Source organism: Stenella coeruleoalba (genome assembly GCF_951394435.1).
Source record: "Stenella coeruleoalba genome assembly, chromosome: 16".
NCBI classification, from domain to species: domain Eukaryota; kingdom Metazoa; phylum Chordata; class Mammalia; order Artiodactyla; family Delphinidae; genus Stenella; species Stenella coeruleoalba.
In genome coordinates this window covers 16,000,818-16,019,244 of record NC_137162.1, presented here as the reverse complement: position 1 = coordinate 16,019,244, position 18,427 = coordinate 16,000,818, and the positions used below count along the sequence as shown (strand labels likewise).

Sequence of the window (18,427 nt, the reverse complement as noted above, 5' to 3'; positions counted from 1 at the left end):
TCAGAGGAGCCCCAACCCCATCCTTACCCACCCGTGCCGCCCCCGCTGGTCCCTCTCATAGCACCCTGCTCCTTTCCTCCATGGCTGCTCATAGTTTGTAATTCTTTGTTGGTTTCATGTTTGTCAGCCGATCAAGGACAGGCACTGGCAGTTTTGTCCACATGGTGTAATTAGTGCCTTGTATACAGTGCACGGCACGTGGAGGGCACTCGGTAATGGCACAGGTGAGGCCCCGGAGCTCAATGGCTTACGCACAGTGGACGTTTATTCCTCTCACATAACAGTTCAGAGGTGAGCGGCCACGGCCAGCAGGGTGGCTCGGCTCTCTTGTGGTTCCACCTCTAACTCCAGGGTCACTGTTTCTCAGACAGCAGGAAGAGGGCAGAGGGGAAGTGGAAGGCAAGCAGCTTCCTTTTGAGGACATAACTTGGAAATCGCACAATTACTTGCAATCACAACCCACTATATAGAACTTGTCACGTGGCCACACCCGGCTGCCAGGGAGGCTAGGAATGTGGTCTAGCTGAGCATTCACGTGTCCTGCTACCATTCTAGGAGAGGGTGGAGGACGGATACTGCAGTGCACAGACAGCAGACCGGCTGACCTGGGCTCCGCTCACCCCGGAGCAGTCCTCACTTTGCTGCCCGCTGAGGTCCACTCTGCTTGTTCTGCAGGCTGCCAGGCCCAGTCGCTGGACCTGGTCTTCACGTTGGATGCCTCGACCTCTGTGGGGCCCGAGGACTTTGCCCAGATGCAGAGCTTCGTGAGAAGCTGTGCCCTCCGGTTTGACGTGAACCCTGACGTGACACAGATTGGCCTGGTGGTGTATGGCGGCCAGGTCCAGACAGCGTTTGGGAGGGACCCCCACCTCACCAGCGCTGCGGGCCAGGAGCCAGGCCCCCTACCTGGGTGGGGTGGGCTCGGCAGGCACGGCCTTGCTGTACATCTATGACAAGGTGATGACGGTCCAGAGGGGCACCCGGCCTGGTGTCCCCAAGGCTGCGGTGGTGGTCACGGGTGGGAGGGGGCAGAGGACGTGGCTGTCCCTGCCCAGGAGCTGAGGGACGACGGCGTCTCTGTCTTGGTGATGGGCGTGGGGCCTATCCTGAGGGAGGCACTGCGGAGGCTCCCACGTCCCTGGGACTCCCTGATCCACGTGGCAGCCTACGCAGACCTGAGGCACCACCAGGACACGCTCATCGAGTGGATATGCAGAGGTGAGTAGGGGGCGATCCACACCCTCAGGGCCGCCTCCAAGGGAGGACCTCAGCCCGAGCTTTCATGTACATCATTACAGGGACAGCAAGTCCTCCCAACTGCCGGGCGCTTTCCACATGCCGGGCTTTATGCTAAGTGCCACACTCACACGAATGTCACTCACCTGACATTTAAGGTGCAGCTAATTTAACACAGGCACCTCTTCCCAAACTTGAGAACGTATGCACCCCACTTAAAAAGAAGACGTAATTAGGATACCCATAGGACCCCGGGTTGGCACTGACCTTGGTAGGAGCAGACACAGCCAGGACAGCCTGACTCCAAGCCTTCCTTTGCCAGTGACATCCTTTCCACTTTTTAAAAAGCATGTGGCCACGATAATAACAATAAGCACTGCTGTGTGCACGGCCCGCCCTAGAGAGGGAGTCTCTGTACACGTGTAGGAAAGCTGGGTGGAAGTCGGGTCTTTGACTGGCCATGCAGTATGGGGCCCAACTAACCTGTAGCTCAAAGGCCCACGGAGCCACTAAGATGTGTAAGACTCTGCTCTGGTGGCCTCGCCTCTGTACCGGGCTTCCTTACAGCGGGGTCTTCGGGGCCAGCCCAGGCTGGGTCTGCTGGCACGTGCTCCCTTGCAGAAGCCAAGCGGCCAGTTAACCTCTGCACACCCAGCCCGTGCATGAGCGAGGGCACCTGCGTCCTGCACAACGGGAGCTACCGCTGCGGGTGCTGCGATGGCCGGGAGGGCGCACACTGCGAGAGCCGTGAGTGGGGCGCCTGCGTGCACTTGGGAGCTGGGGTGCTGTTCTGAGAGTCCTGAGCCCCAGGGCCACAGCCAAAGGAGGCTCTAGGGCATCAGTGGAAGGAATCAATCATTTGTTCGTTCATGCAGGAAACATTCAGTGGGTGCCTCCTACATCCCAGGTGCTATTCTAGGTGCTGGGAACAGAGCAGGAAGCAGGACAGAGAATCTCTGCCCTCGTGGAGCTTCCATTCTAGTGAGGGAGACAGCAAATAAACACAGCACGAAGTGTATTAGATGGTGCTGAGCACACACTCTGATTGATGAAAACTGATGACTGGGAGGGAGGAGCAAGTGAAAGGCAGGCAGAGGATGTGGCACAGGTACAGGTGGGTGGGTAGAAGTCGGTGGGAGTTCCGAGCGTTTCTTTTTTTTTTAAATGTTGAGCCTTCTTTTTTTAATTTATTTTTATTTTTGGCTGTCTTGGGTTTTCGTTTCTGTGCAAGGGCTTTCTCTAGTTGTGGCAAGCGGGGACCACTCTTCATCGCGGTGCGCGGGCCTCTTATGTTGTGGCCTCTCTTGTTGCGGAGCACAGGCTCCAGACGCGCAGGCTCAGTAGTTGTGGCTCACGGGCCTAGTTGCTCCGCGGCATGTGGGATCTTCCCAGACCAGGGCTCGACCCCGTGTCCCCTGCATTAGCAGGCAGATTCTCAACCACTGCACCACCAGGGAAGCCCCCGAGCGTTTCTGTTTGCTCAGCTGAGAGAGAGGATGGGGAGACATGGAGGTTGAGGAGGGAAGAGAACTAGTAACTGTCTAGGAGAGAAGGGGCCCAGAGTGAGGACGTAGAGAATGATCGTTGGGCAGCACTCTGGCCCACCTGTGGCCGCCGTTCATGAATTTAAAGTTAGAACAGCAGCGGCAGCCAGAGGATGATTCCCATTGGAGCCCTGGGTTTTCAGGCACTGGTAGAGGTGGGCTTCCTGATACCAGGCGTGATGTGAGGGGCACCTCTTCCTTGGCTTACGGAGTAAGAGCAAGGCATGATGGGGCCCGTGAGGCAGCTAATTGGTTGAGAAGAGGACTCAGACACTCCTCGTGTCCTCAAAGTTCACTTCCTTCCCAGGGACCTTGAGAGGAGATGCCCCCAAGGCACGTGGCCCCAGCCGAAAGCCTGCAGGAGGGCAGCAGCTGCCCCCCTCCCAGCTGCTACCAAGAAGGCTTGGGTCCCCTGGGTGCTGAAAGGGGGCCTGCCCTCAGTGGAGCATCCTGTCCCATGGGGTCCTTTGCGTGTCTGCCTTCAGCCCTGTCCAGAACCCTCCTGCCCACTCTCCTGACCCAGGGAGAAGAGAGGGCCCAGCTGCAGACGGTGCTGCCTAGGGACACAGTAGCAGCTGATATCGCCCCTAACGACGATGTTGAAAATTCTTCAGGTGTAAGTACTTACTTTGCTGACCTAGTTGAACGCTGCTGAGCTGGTGTCATCTGCCACCTTTCCCCTGAGGAGGAACAGAGGAAACTGGAGACTTTCGATGGCCTGTTTGAAGCTCACTTTTCCCACAACAGATGCTAAGTAGAACGTTGTTGGGACAGTCATGCCCAACAGAAGGCAGTGATGAGAGTGTCACTCGGACCCCCGACATGATGACACTTCAAGATAGACAAAGGGTGGACCTTGAAACACATCTTTCTCCTAAGATGTCCCAGAGGGATTCATTCTTAGTTTGAAAAGTGGCTTGAGTGGCATTTGTGACTAGTTTTGGTGACTGGATCCGCGTGTGGGAGTTGGAAAGGCCCCAGACTGGAAGGTGACTGATTAACCAGCTGTTTGGCCTTGGGGGAGGGGCTGAGTGTGCAAACGGCCCTGGTCTCCAGGGGCCACGTGAGCTGGGCCTGGGCACTGGGCAGCATTCCCTTCGAGGGGCTTCTCAGCCTTTACTTAGGAGGGTTAATTGCGGGGTGTTTCTTGAGTGCTTGTCTTACTCTGCCCTTTGGGGGCAAAAAGGAGTAGAATTCTTAAACTCAATCAATATAGAACAAAGAAACTTGGAGGAGTTTTGTTTTTTTAGGCTTAGATCTTATTCTGCTTGGTTTTAGGTTTTTTTTTTTAGACCTGGTTTTGAAAGGAATATTTGAAGAAGTAATGTTGGTTATTTATTTAACAGGAGTTTTTGTACCTAAATGGCAAAGAGGCTTAGTTGGAATATTTTTTTGGTGAACTGGTTATTTCCTTACCCCACAGTATTTAGGAATCAGTTCTCCCCCTGGGTGGTCGTGTTGGGAGTTGGGTTTTTGGTAGAAGCCTTTGTAGATCTCAGATTGAAATCCAAATACTTCATCACAGTTTTTATTTTTAAAGTAAATACTTTAATGTGATGTTTTATAGGCAAACATTCAAGGCTACCTTGGTTTAAGTATTGCTTAGCTTTAAGAATTTTAGGATTTCTGGTGCAATAAAAGTACTTGAAAGGTCACCACCATGGTTCTGTTAGACGTTAAAAAGTCCTGTGTGCCGAGCACTGTGCATGACAGTCATTTGCGTTCAAGGGATATTTTCATTCCTATTATTGCTTTTGCCTTGGCAGAAGGTGACATCAGAGCAGGGTCACATGCCCATCTGGCAGGTGCCGATAGGTGATGTCTGAATTTACATGAACCCCTTGTCTTTATATTAACAGCAGTTTAATCGTTTCATAGTGTAGGCTTTTTGTCTGGTTCAGGGCTGACATTTTGATGTCCCATTTGAATTGGACTTAAAAAACCCCCCACAAAACTGTGGTCCCTGGGCTTACATATCAAAGCCTTTACTGTTGCTATTTTTAGGTCCCAGCCCTTGAAACTTTACCTTTTCTAGTGAAGGTGTGAAGAGTTCAACCCTTTTGGGGTCCCAGTAGCGGCAGAGGGAATTCCTAACAAGATAGCCTTAAGTGATCTTTTCCCAGCCAACCCTTTTTCTTTCTTTTAAAATAATTTGGCTTTTAATTACACATGTAATATATAAATATGTTCTCCTTGGAAAAGCTTAAACACTGCAGATAGATCATAAATCTTTTATTTTCTCCAAATGATCCTTATTCCAGCCAACTTGCTAAATGCTCTAGTTCTAATAGTTGATTATTTGATTCTCTTGCTTTTTTAGAAAGACAGCATTTACAAGTAATAACAGGTTTGTCTCTTCCTTTTGAAATCTTATACTGCTTTTTCTTGTCATCTTGCATTGTCTAGAACCTTCAGAATCATGTTTTAAGAAGTAGTGGTAACAGCATGCATCTGGTTCTTGACTTGAAGGGACTTTTTCATCATGATGTTCTGTGGATTACTTGATAAGGAATGTTTACTTCTATTCCTAGCTTACAAAGAGTGTTTATTAGGAGTGTTGAGATTTGTGGTTTGCTCTTCTGCTTCCTTTCAGAAGATGTTTTTTCACATTTAATCGGTTAATATGATAAATTACCCATTAGTATATTTTCAGTTGTTGAATCACCTTTGATTTCTTGGGTGAATGCTGTCTGGTCGCAATACCTGATTCTTCAAGCACTGTTGAATTTCTTTTGCCAATACTTTAAAGCTTTTGTTCATCTGTGTTCAAAAATGAGATTTTCTTTTGCAATATGTGTTAGCATAGCTCTGATACAAAATTCTAACTTTCTAAAATGAAAACTATATAGTCCTCAGACTTTCAAGCTGCTATATTCATAGTGTTTTCTTATAATTTAAAAAGTCTCGTCAGTATCTGTACTTAAGGCCTCCTTTTCAGTTCTGCCATTTAATACTGCCCTAGGCTGTCTTTTTATTGTATTCGCCTTTTCAATGAGCCAGAAGTTTGGTTTTGTCATTTTTAAAAAAGTTATTTATTTATTTTGGCTGTGTTGGGTCTCTGTTTCTGTGCGAGGGCTTTCACCATTTGCGGCAAGCGGGGACCACTCTTCATCGCGGTGCGTGGGCCTCTCACTATCGTGGCCTCTCTTCTTGCGGAGCACAGGCTCCAGACGCGCAGGCTCAGTAATTGTGGCTCACGGGCCCAGTTGCTCCGTGGCATGTGGGATCCTCCCAGACCAGGGCTCGAACCCGTGTCCCCTGCATTGGCAGGTAGATTCTCAACCACTGCGCCACCAGGGAAGCCCTGGTTTTGTCATTTTTAAAACCAGCATGTTTATGCTATAAACTTTCTTAATTATTACTACTAAGGCAACTTTCCAAGTACTGGTACCTTTTTTTCCCCCAGGAATTATTTAGGAGTGTGTTTAATTTCTAGGAGTACTGATTTTCAACCACTTATATATGGTCAGCCTCTAAAGATGTTTCCCTTGTGTTAATTTTACTATTAAACTCTTCTTTCAGCCTTACCTATGCTACTTGAGTTAAGGAGGCTTAAAGTCTCCTGCTAAGAGCCCACCTTGTAGTTCTACCAGTTTTTACTGCACATAGTGTGAAGTTCAGTGCATAAATAACCATGATGTTTCCCCCTTTAAGTAGAATTCTGCCAGGCCTTGCCCCATGTCTTTCCATGAAATACAAGAAAATCCAAAATACAATTAACATTTTATTAAAAAAAAAAAAACCAAAACTAACTCACCACTTGGGACACCAAGTGTTTATGACAAAGGAAATAAATGCCCTGGGATTAGAAAGACAATAAGACTCAAAAGACCTTTAGTTCTCAGGAACCAGTGTTAAAGAACTCTGATTCAGAACCCCCAGAAATGAGGCTGAGAGATGACAGGTGAAATGTTCCAACCTGTGTTAACCAATGTGTTCCAACCTGTGTTAACCAGTGCCATCAGAAGAGAAGAACGGGCAACACAAAGAACAGCACTGCCAATTTTAAGAGAAGAAAGAGACCACCAGAAACAAAACTCGCCCCTCTTTTTCTTGGATAAGGGCCTGGACATCGAGCACAACTTAAGAAAACAGGGACTAAGAGAACATACTAAGTAACTCTTCTCTTAGAAATCGCCTCACCGCAGGACTGAATCTGTAAACACAGGGTAATCTTGTTTCTATGGTAATGTAAAATGTCAGTTAAATCTCAACAGTCACTTTTCACTGTTCTAAATTACAGGATTTGAAACTTTTTTTTCTATGTAATACAGCATCACTTAAAATTTTATTTAAAAGCAATTGGTTCTGGCCTGCTTTAGCCTGAAAAAAGTTCTTAATTTACGGCAACAGTGCCTCAGCTTGGTCCCAAATGTTTTCCCCGTTACCATTTCTCAAAAAACCATAGATGGCTTTACACAGTTGAAGACAAGGACGGTTTAACCCCTGACGCTGCTAAGAATCAGATAGGGGTTTAGACCTTCTCAATCACCAAAGCCATGTGACCAGTGGGACAGGGCCCTGCTACCTTAATTTCTCTTCCACCAAAGTCTCCACATCAGAATCTTTTCACTTAAAAAGCTTGATAAAGCAATTGCTGAAAACTTCAAGGAAGAAACACAGAATACCCCTAAATACAGCAATGTAATGTTTACAACCAATAGACTTAGGTCTCCAAACAAGTCTTTTTTGTTGTTGTTGTCATATTACTTCCTTTGGCTCTGCAAAGGGACAGAGCCTCCTCTTAGCTGAAGTTTTCCATTCATAGAACCCCAGTCCTTCCTTTTTCTTGTAAACACTCACCCTTTTACAGAGTTGCTGCTTTAACGAAGACTGTAATGAAGCAGGATTGTCACCAAGGTCCATATTGACAGGAGAGTCTCTAGATGAAGTTTGTTTCCTAACTTGCTCCTTTCTTCTCCCATTCCTAGGGTACCATTCAAACACCAGCGTCCCCCCAAAAGAAGAAAGTTAGTTATCCTCCGTAGCCAACCTACATATTCCTAGAAGAAGCTAGGAATAGAGACGCCAATTAAGTAAGGTTCAACCCCTGCGTGTCCCCCACTGCTTGGAGCACGTGTTCAGAGATTTCTGAGGCCCTGGAGCAGCAGAGAGGGAGGTGAGTGATGTCTGCCGTGGCAGTGGCTCGTGTGCTTGCATGGATTTAATACTTAGTCATTGGTGCAGGTGCCTCAAAATATCTCCTGCAGGTAATAAGCAGGATAAAAATAAGGAGCAGAGTTTGCCCAAAACACAGGCAGCTCTAGGCATGCTCTTGACTGTATAAATGAGTCAAGGATTCATAACACTTTTTGTCTAGCCCTCAGGCAAAAACCCAGCAATGGGCACCTGCTCCCTGTTTACGCCTTTTACTGAGCCTTTGTCACCAGCCGGCCGGATGGCTTTAGGCAAATCCGACACCTGTCTGAATCTGCTGCTTTGGTTTTCATGGCAGAAGCCCTTCAGAGTCACTGAGGTTTTTTTAATTGGAAAACTGTCCAGCGCCAGTCTGTCTCTGAACTGCAGCTCTCCCCCAGACTCTACTGATATCACGTGGCGGGCAGTGCAGGGATTCACGCGCCCTCAGGCTGACTCGTAAGGACACTGAACCAAGCACAAGCACCTTTCTGGTTGGTCAATGCCAAAGACACAGCAAAGCCCCAGCCCCTGCCTCTTGCTGCTGAGAGCAGAGCCCCCACTCGAAGCTGGAAAGTGCCACCCGCCTCAGAAGGGCCCCACCATAGTGACAGTTCTGCTGCCACCCGTGGCCCAGAAGGAGGCCGGGAACGACCGCTTACCTTGGCTTTCTGGAGGACGGTGCCTTTGCCTGTGACCATGACCGACAGAGGCCTGTTCTTGAGCGCAGTTGCGGAGTTGACTGGGGTACAGTCCGGGGCAGGAGTCGAGGTGGCAGCTTTGGGCTGTGGTCACAGGAGAGAGGGAGGGCTGAGTTCAGGGCGGGGAGGGTGACCCAGTCCCCAGGCCCAGTCCAGGAGGCCCTGCAAGCAGCTCAGAGGAACGCGGCTCCCAGACTCACACGGGGGCTCACGTTCTCCAGGTGGGTGGTGTCTACAGTTGTGCCCAGCGTCACGGGCCCGGCCTCGGCCTTCTTCAGGCTGTCCTTCACCTCCACAATGCTGAGCTCCAGGTCCACGCGCCTGCACTCCTCCACCCTGCACTCCTCATCGATCTCCTTCAGCTTCTCCTCCAGGCTGGCTGCCGCCCCCTTGTCTGCAGAGAGAAGCCAGTCGGCTGCAGGGAACAAACAGCCCTTCAGCCAGAAGCCCCACCAGGGGGAGGGCAGGATTCGCACACGCTCTGCCGAAACAGGACCCCAAGTGGCCCCGGACCACAGGTCTGGCTCCAACACTCAGGGCTGGGATGGGCCTCTGGGTGATGGGCGGCCTCCCAGCCCAGGTCCTGTGTCCGCACTCCACAAAGGCTGGGGAGGCCCCAGAAGAAGAGCTCTGCCTTCACGAGAGGGCCTGAACCTGAGTCCTAAGTCCCTTCTGGTAGAGAGACTCTCAGTTGTTTCGATACCTGCTATTGTGACAGCGACCCCAAAGGGACAGAGGAGCTTTATTAATGACCCTTGGAGGATGGCTGGGCCATTGTAACCTGCCCCACACGGTTCCCTCCATCCTTCTGGCACGTGTGCTGCTTCCCTGGGCCTAGTGGAGCAGTGGTCCTCAGCCCTGGCACCTTCTCAGCCCTGTTTTATGCTTCCCTCTTCACCCTGGAGTTCTCAGGTTGGTCCTACAGCACCAAGAAATGACGACTTATGAAGAGTCAACCCCAGGAGCTCACTGCGCTAGAGGAAAGGATGGACGTGTTCAATATAGAATCCTAAGCAAGGGCGCCTGCTAATGAGGAGTGATGAAAGTGTTCTGAAATTGACTGTGGTGACGGCTGCACAGCTCTGTGGATATACTGAAAACCACCTGTAAATGGGTTATCGTATGGTCTGTGAATTCTCTCTCGATAAAGATGTAATATTAAAAAAAACAAAAACAAAAAAAACAGTGGGTCACTTTGTGCCCCCCATGACCTTCCACCACCAATCATGTTATAAGCTTCCCAGAGAGCCCGAACCTGTTAGCGTGAGTCTGCAGTTTAAATATTAAATGAGCCCAGAGTTACTACTCTGAAAACGAAGTCAAATGCTGCTGAAAGGTCTTGGGAGAAACAAGGTGCTAGGAAACGGCTGAAGAATCATATGAAGATGACTTGGAAAATAATCTACAAGGATTCAGATTTCTTTAAAATGAACACAAACTCAAGGTGCTTGTAAAAAAAATGACCAGATGAGGCATTAGAGATGTGGTTACTGTGGAAACCAGGACCCAGGGCTCCCGTCAGCCAGCCCAGATGGCAGGAAAAGACCTTGGCACTGCTTTAGAAGATGGGCCAAAAAATATTCATTTGTTTTAAGTGAGAATCAAACACTTCCGGTCTAAACACAATTTTTAGAGCATTTCCTCCTTTAACCAGCTTTTCCAGCTACGTCCTGGTACAGGACAGTGGCCCTTCAGACGGGCTGGAGGGGGAGGACTTTGCAGGGAGCACCCACCTGTGCCAAAGGCTGACGGGGCTGCAGCCCAGGTGCAGATGCGGATTCTTCCCCCGGAAAGCCCAGGCCCCTCCACGGGCCCTCTCTGCTGAGGGGGGGCCCTTACCTGTACACTTCAACAGGGTCTCCTTCAACTCCCGTTTCTCCCTCCGGAGCTGAGCCAGGTGCCCCCGGATTTCTTCCTTCTTCTTCTCAAGCCTCTCCTTCTCCTCTGTGTACCGCTTCACCTCGGCTTCTGTCCTGTTCTTGCCAAGTTTGATCTCTACAGACCCAGAGAGGGGAACCCCTGGGTCAGGCAGGCTGGCCCCTGAGGGCTGTCCCACCCCACTCTGCAGGCTCAGACAGAACCCAGGGCTTTGGCAGTAGATTAGAGCTGGATGCCAGGCCAGCCTAGCACGGACAGAAAAGGAAATGGGGCCCACCCTTTCTTTGCTGTGTGACGTTGGGCAAGTCCTTCACCTCTCTGAGCCTCTGTTTCCTCATCTGAAAGGGAGGGAATTGGGCTAACTTCTCCAAGCCCTTTCCAAAACCTTCAACTCTTAATCTAGCACAGGCACCTGCATTGGTTGCCTTCAACCTGTCTTTCACAGGTGGGCTGGCCCCGGCTGGGGTGATGGGCACAGTGTCAGGGCAGCTCGGTGGGAAGGAGATCTTCTGCTGTTCAGTCTGGATTTTGACTGCCGTGATTCCCAGGGAAGGCTCCTCAGGTTCCTGACTCTCCTGCTGCATCTGCTTTGGGAGAAAGCAAACAGGACCCAGCTGGCCGAGACACACCAGAAGGTGAGGCCAGCTCACCTGCTGGGGGGCCCCCTGTACCTGCAACTCAGGGTTCTCTGGAGACACCATGAGGGGCTCATCGGGGGTGGGGTTCAGGTCTGCAGGGAGGGCCTCGGCCGGAGGGTCCGGCTGGGGCAGCGTGGGCGAGGGGGCCCGGGCCTGTGCACCGCCGGTGCCGTGCAGGAAGGACTTGACGGGCGTGAGGTCCAGGTATACGCGGTCGGAGTCAGGCTCACTCGGCGCATCTGTCGCAGGAGCAGCTTCCTCAGGGGCCTCCCCCTGCACAGGGAAGAGACAGGGGGCTTTCTCCACAGCCTCGGCTCCCTGGGCTCTGGAGGGGGCCCTGCCGCAGGTCTCCCGTCCCCTTCCTTGTGCCGGAGTTCGCAGGGCCTCCTTCCCAGGGAGCCTCTTGCTGAGCTGGAGTTAGAAGGCCTGGGTCTGCCATTCAAGAGCTGGGGGACCCAGGAGACAGTACTTCATCTTCCCGACCTCACTTCCTCATCTGGAGAGAAGAGACTCATAGTACCTCCCTATCGGGTGGCTGGGATTAAATGAGAAAATCCACAAGCCCTTAGCACAGAGGCCCACGCCCAGTGAAGCAAACCTGCTGTCAGGGGGATTATTCCCCCTCAGCTGTGAGCCTCAAAGGCTAATGGTGTCTGGACAGCTAAAAGAATGAGATAGAACATTTCCTCATACCACATACAAAAATAATCTCCAAATGGATTAAAGACCTCAGTGTGAGACCTGAAACCATAAAACTCCTAGAAGAGAACGTGGGCAGAACACTCTTTGACATGAAGCATAGCAACATTTTTTTGGATCTGTCTCCTAAGGCAAAAGAAATAAAAGGAAAAATAAACAACTGAGATCTAATTAAACTTAAAAGCTCTTGCACAGCAAAGGAAACCACTGATGAAATGAAAAGACAGCCTATGGAATGGGAGAAAATATTTGCATGTGATATGACCGACAAGGGGTTAATATCCAAAATATATAAATAGCTCATACAACTCAATATAAAAAAAAAATCAAAAAACAGGCAGAAGTCCTGAACAGACATTTTTCCGAAGAAGACATACAGATGGCTCATAGGCGCGGGAAAAGATGCTCAATATCACTAATTATTAGAGAAATGCGAATCAAAACCACCACAGGATACCACCTCACACCTGTCAGAATGGCTATCTTCAAAAGCCTATAAATAACATGTTGGCGAGGATGTGGAGAAAAGGGAAGCCTTGTGCACTGTTGGTGGGAATGGAAACTCGTGCGGCCACTATGGAAAACAGTACAGAGGTTCCTCAAAACAGTAAAATAGAACTACCATCTGATCCAGCAATTCCACTCCTTGGTATATATCCAGAAAAAGCAAAAGCACTTATTTGGAAAGCTATACACACCTCAGTGTTCATAGCAGCACTATTTACAGTAGCCAAGATATGGAAGCAACCCTAGTGTCCAACAGATGAATGGAAAAAGAAGATGTATGTATGTATTGTATGTGTGTGTGTGTGTGTGTGTACACACACACACACACACACAGACACGGAATATTACTCAACCATAAAAAAAGGATGGAATTCTGCCATTTGCCGCAATATGGATGAACCTAGAGAATATTACGCTTAGTGAAATAAGTCAGAGAAATACAAATACTGTATGATACCACTCGTATGTGGAATCTAAAAAATAATACAAACAAGTGAATATAGCAAAACAAACAGATTCACAGATATGGAGAACAAACTAGTGGTTACCAGTGGGGAGAGGGTAGGCGGGAAGGGCAAGATAGGGGTATGGGATTAAGAGATACAAACTGCTATGGTGATAAGCAACAAGGATAGATTGTACAGCACAGGGAATTACAGCCATTATTTTGTACTAACTTTTTTTTTTTTTTGCGGTACGCAGGCCTCTCACCGTTTGGGCCTCTCCCATTGCGGAGCACAGGCTCCGGACGCACAGGCTCAGCCGCCATGGCTCACGGGCCCAGCCGCTCCGCGGCATGTGGGATCCTCCCGGACCGGGGCACGAACCTGTGTCCCCTGCATCGGCAGGCGGACTCTCAACCACTGTGCCACCAGGGAAGCCCCTGTAATAACTTTTAGTGGCATATAATCTATAAAAATACTGACTCATGCTGTAAACCTGAGACTAATATAATATTGCAAATCAGCTCTACTTCAGTTTTTAAAAAAGGCTAATGGTGTTGCTGTTCCCCATTCCCACCGCCACACCCCGCACCCCTGGCACTGACCAGGGTGGTTAACCAGCTGTTTTATCTAGACAAGTCCCCAAGCCAGGCAGACGGCACCGCCCCACTATACAAAATATGACCTCTTGCGCCTCGGTTTCTGCACTGATGGCCCTGAGGGTGACCTGGAGTCCATTCCTCTCAGGGACCGACCATCTAACGATCTCTGGCGTTGAGGCTTGGCAGGAAGAGGATGGGCAGCCCCAGGCTGCAGCCCAGCCGGCGCCCTTACCACAGCCGTCAGCTCTGACACCTCCACGTCATCATACAGTAGCTCCTGGTGATGCTGGCTGGGCAGGCCGTCAATGTAAGTGTTCGGCTCTGAGAACTTTCTCTGCATCAGTCTGGAAGACACGGCAAAAGAGGATTCAGGACAGGGCGCTAAAAGCCACCAGTCTCAAAGGAGTCATAACAATGAGAGGTGCTGAGAAATCTGTGGGCAGTGCAGGAGGCCTGGGGACTAGCTCTGACCTCATTGTAAAACAAATTCATTTATTTAGGGGTATCCCCTCCCTCTCTCCCCAGGGCCTTCTTACTAGAACTCCTGGTTCCAAATTTCTCTTCCCGAAAAACGAACTTCCCTCGCCCCGTACCCCTCCCTCTTGGAATCCTTTTGCCATCTTCTCGCCCTGATTTCTCCTTTTCAGGATCTCCTTCCAACAACAGCAAAACCCTTTCTCGCTTCATCTTCACAATACACTCGGCCAGCACAGGCCAGATGCCTTCCCCATTTTGGCTCAGCCGGCTTCTACCCCCCAACCCAGGACCACTTCTCCCCGAGTCCCAGTTTGCTCATCTAGGAAGCAGAAGTACTACCCCTGCCCTGCTTATTCCAGGGTGTGCTGGGACCCAGCGATGGAGCCATGGGAAAGTGCCGTCTCCACAGAAAGGAAAGCAGAAGGCCAGGAAAGGCGCCAACTCTGCCTTCAGGAGCTGGATAGCGTCTCATGAGAGCCAGGGATGCTGTGGCTGCCCCCGGGCCAGAGGTCTGGCTCACCTCTTTGCTGGGCCTCCCGCAGGGCTGCTCCCTGGCCCTGGCCTGCCTGCTGCTGGGTAGAACAGGGCCCACCCTGAGTTCCCAGCTGCCACCCTGCTCGACTGACCACCAGCGGCCAGCCTGGGCCTCGGTCTAGAAGCATAGCTGGGAGTGGGAGGGTGCAAAGCAGGAGGCCCCTTGATACTCACAGCAGAGAGGTTTTGGCGGCGCTTACGATACAGGAAACCCTGTCGGCATCCACGTAGTCGTAAGTGAATTCTTCTGGGTCTGTCTTGGAGCCCGACTCAGAAAGCAGGAGGCCTAGCCAGTGGCCCATCTCCTCGGACGACTTGGCCTGGGAGGAGGCCGAGAGGGACATGAGCAGGGCTGGAGTGCGCTGCCTGGTGCCCCACCCCTGCCCTGATGCCCACCCCGGGCAAGGCCTCTGGGAGCCCTGGGGTCATGCTCTTCATTTTCACTAGCATATCCCATCCCCCAGGGACCCCCCAAATGATATTTCCTGCTGCTGCTGACACCCTGGTGCCACCTCAGTGATGCTGTGGACATCTGTCCCACGTATCACGTGATGTTTATAAACATGTGTTTCTGGAAGGCTAATGGGCCGGGAGAGGACTGTTCAAATGTGTATTTTAGGTCGATACCTCTATTTTATGAATGATCACATTTCAGTTTACAACCCTAGTCCATTTATACAAGACTACCTGGATCCCTAAGAAATAACAAAATTCAAATTTATTTTTGTTTATGGTTTTAAGAGTCAGGATGTCTTATACACGTTACACCAGGTCAGCTGGCTCTGACAAATCATGAGCTAAATGCCAGTGAAGTTGCTGCCTGATTTTCTCCAGGGGACAATGCATTCTAATCAAATACGTTATCACATTGAGTATTTCTATTAAAATGCCAACAGGGTTTCTGGGCTTTATAAAGAACTGGGAATTCTATAAATACTACAGGTTTACTTTCGTGAGGAAAAACAGTCACCATGCTGGCATTACACGACACCGCTCTGCCACCTTATTGCTCTTTTCTCGCGATCAGAGGGGCAGCTAAAAGTGCAGTTTGACGTTTAGCTGGTTTCCTTTCCCCGCTCATTTTCAAGTGGATTTCTCAATACAGCTTTTCACGGGCTGCTTCTAGTTCCTGCTACCACCATCCCTGCGCTGGGCGATGGTAACAGCTTCCTAACGGGTCTCATTTTATCCCTTCCTGTCCCCCTCTCCTCCGTCCCCCACCCAGCAGCTGGAGGAAGAATCTTGGAATCCAAACCTGAACACGCCACCCTCCCTTGAAACCCTTTAGGGTCTCCCACTGCTCTTAGGATCAGCGCCCCCGTCCCCCCCCCACCTTGTCTCACAGGCTTTCCCTACACCAGCCCCCATCCGCCCAGCACGCAAACTTTCCTACCTATTCATAGCGCCTGCCCCACTGCTGAGTGATTACTGAGTAATCAGTTGGACAACCACTGAATAATATCTCACTCTTGTACTAGCATGTAAGTTCCACGGCAGGGAGTCTGTCTTGTTCACCCTATCACTGTGCTGAATAGGTATCTGTCAACAGGATGGATGGATGCAGGAATGAATACAAGCTTGTCCCTGGGAAGCAGCTGGGATGTGGATCTTTTAGCCACCAGAGGGCAGTATTGGAGCAAAATCTGGATGAAGACCCCTGGATGCAGGACTAGATGAACAGGGGTGAACTGGGGTGTGTGCTTAAGTGCCTGTAAAGCCCTCTGGCTCAGGCCTGCCCGGCTCATTGCGAGGCATTAGGTCACCTCTTATTTTTGTAAATGTAACATCGGACAGAGGACGGGGAGTGGGAATAATGTAATTGTGTCACAAACCTTATTATTCCCCCCCCCCTGCACCGCCAGATAAGCCCTAACAGTCAGCATTTTTATGTACTGGCCCCCATCTGGTGATACACAAACGAAATCACAAACCCGCTTTGAGTCCCCAGAAAGTTTTTCCAGCAGCTCAGGGAGTTATAAATACTCCTCCTGCCCTAAGTGCAGGAAATAGCTCATTGTCCCGTTCCTATAACACAACCACCCTGAGGTCAGAAAGGGAATGGAAATTTTTTAAAAATGCAAACAATCTCAGGCAAAGGAAGTAAAAATAAAGGGTGGCTAAGTTGACTCTCCCATTGTAGGACTGCGGTCCTCAGGACCTGCGGCAAACAGCCGTGACCACGACCTCTGCCCTGGCCGTGCCTCCCCACTCCCACCCAGCCAGAGGGCCAGCGGTACCTCGAGCTTGGCCAGCTCCTCGCCGTCGTGGAGGATGCGGAAGGAGTAGAGGTGGTCGGGGCTCGGGTCCGGCACCACCTCACAGCCCACCAGGCTGAGGGGCTGCTGGGCCGCCTTGCTGCGGTTCCGGTCCTGGTAGAAGTACAGGTGACTGTCCCTGACGGAGCACCAGCGCGACTTCCACTGGCTGTTCACCAGCACGTTCAGGTAACCTGTGGGGTGGGATGCGGCTTCAGGGCAGGTGCGTGGCTGAGGGCTGCCCTTGCTCCCGGACCCCTGGAGAGGCTTCTCCAGATCTCAGCTCCAAGGCTTGCCATGCTTTGCCCGAGAGACTTTCTTGCCTCGTAGAGGCTGTGAATTCTCCTTCGTGTTAGCTGCTAGATCCTTTGAAGGTGGGCAGCACCGTGCTACTGGGTTTTGAGAAAGGCCTGTCCGGAGGGAAGTGAGTCGTGCCTTGGCCTGGACCAGGCAGAGAGCGTGTGTGTGTGTGCGTGTGTGCGTGCATGCATGTGTGTGTGTGCGTGTGTGCGTGTGTGGGTGTGCGTGCGCGTGTCTGCATGCCTGTGTGCGTCTGCGTGCATGTTTGTGCATGTGCGTGTGTGTCTGTGTGTGCGTGTGCAGCACCGAGGCAGGCACCCCCACTCCGGCCTCCTTGTCTCCCTTCCCCCGCCCTTGCCAGCCCAGGCCACCTGCAGGAAGCTCGCCCCAGCCTGGGTGTCCTGGCCGCATATGCGACCCCCTCACCTCCGCAGCCTTAGTTCCCTCAGCTCCCCTGACACCTTGCCGTCCCCAGTCGCTGGGTCTCAGCCTGCAAAGGCCCCTCCCCCTCGGCCAGCTCCACGTCCTCCCAGAGGTGGCTGGCCCTCCTGGGTCCTGCCCTCCCTGCACGGTCGGCCTTCAGAACACTTGAGTCCTGGAACAGCGACATTCTCCACTTCCATGTCAGCCTCCCAACGGGACACAGAGCTTGTGAAGGGCAGGAACTTGCCACGTTCGTCTCCAGCGCCTGGTTCTGTGCCCCTTGGCCTCTCCACCAGGCAGCCCTTCTTTCTCCACCGGCACACAGGGGCTGCCAGTGCCGGGGTGCGTCCATCACATAGGCCTTTCTTGTTTTTAAATGGTTGCATGTGTTGGGTTCAGCTTCCTCCCAACCTAGGTGAATATTTACGGAGCTGACACCGTGTGCCAAGCACAGCCTTGTCCCTGGGGCTGGAAAGATCAGTAAACATCCAGTCTCGGGCCCCTCTGCCTGCCCCACACACCGTGGGTCGACATGTCTCTGTGCTGCTCACCTTCCCAGGGGCACTGGCTTATAAAGCGGATGCCTTCTCCATCCTAAGGGACCGGCAGCTGCTCTGAACCTTAGCCGGGAAGAACTAGGCCCATGCAACAGGGTCAAAGTACACAGCCACCTTCGCACCCAGTCCAGTGCTGGACACTCAGTGGGGATCGTGAATTTCTCAGGGCCACGAGACCATCACATCACAGTAGCAAAGTGGAAGAATGTGAGCCCAGGACCTAGGAACTCTGGCTCATTCAGGCAGGCGCCCCACTCGCCCATCCCGATTCTCTGGACCAGAGAGAGGCAGGGAGCTCAGGCACCGAGTCCTGGGAAGGAGAGTAGCTATGTTCTCTCTGGCCCTTCCCCAGCCACAGGGGACAGCAGCGTGCTTCCCTGCTGAGTAACGGCCAGCAAGAACCCAGCCACATCGCGCAAAGCGACTCACTGGGACCAGGCTCCCAGGCCCAACACCGTGCCCTCTGAGGCCACAGGGCCTGGCAGAGATGGGCCGTC

At 51.4% G+C, this 18,427-nt stretch overlaps 2 protein-coding genes across 3 annotated transcripts in view; one reads left to right on the top strand and one right to left on the bottom strand.

Annotated features, from left to right (window-relative positions):
- VWA2 (von Willebrand factor A domain containing 2) overlaps positions 1-3,362 on the top strand; it is a 62,768-nt gene extending 59,406 nt beyond the window's left edge. Inside the window, 5 exon segments of the mRNA XM_079899751.1 lie at positions 676-874; positions 876-1,027; positions 1,030-1,218; positions 1,858-1,983; positions 3,088-3,362. Of these exon segments, the coding sequence (XP_079755877.1) occupies positions 676-874; positions 876-1,027; positions 1,030-1,218; positions 1,858-1,983; positions 3,088-3,203 (782 nt within the window). The 3' untranslated portion in view covers positions 3,204-3,362.
- A 2,886-nt stretch (positions 3,363-6,248) lies between these two features.
- Positions 6,249-18,427, bottom strand: part of AFAP1L2 (actin filament associated protein 1 like 2) — a 99,165-nt gene continuing 86,986 nt past the window's right edge. For both annotated transcript variants that reach the window (XM_079899750.1, XM_079899749.1), the window contains 9 exons: positions 16,633-16,844; positions 14,570-14,715; positions 13,617-13,728; positions 11,167-11,406; positions 10,908-11,082; positions 10,457-10,612; positions 8,818-9,011; positions 8,579-8,701; positions 6,249-7,707 (listed from right to left, as the gene is read on the bottom strand). In XM_079899750.1, the coding sequence (XP_079755876.1) occupies positions 7,681-7,707; positions 8,579-8,701; positions 8,818-9,011; positions 10,457-10,612; positions 10,908-11,082; positions 11,167-11,406; positions 13,617-13,728; positions 14,570-14,715; positions 16,633-16,844 (1,385 nt within the window). In that variant the 3' untranslated portion in view covers positions 6,249-7,680. The remainder of the gene's footprint in view (positions 7,708-8,578; positions 8,702-8,817; positions 9,012-10,456; positions 10,613-10,907; positions 11,083-11,166; positions 11,407-13,616; positions 13,729-14,569; positions 14,716-16,632; positions 16,845-18,427) is intronic.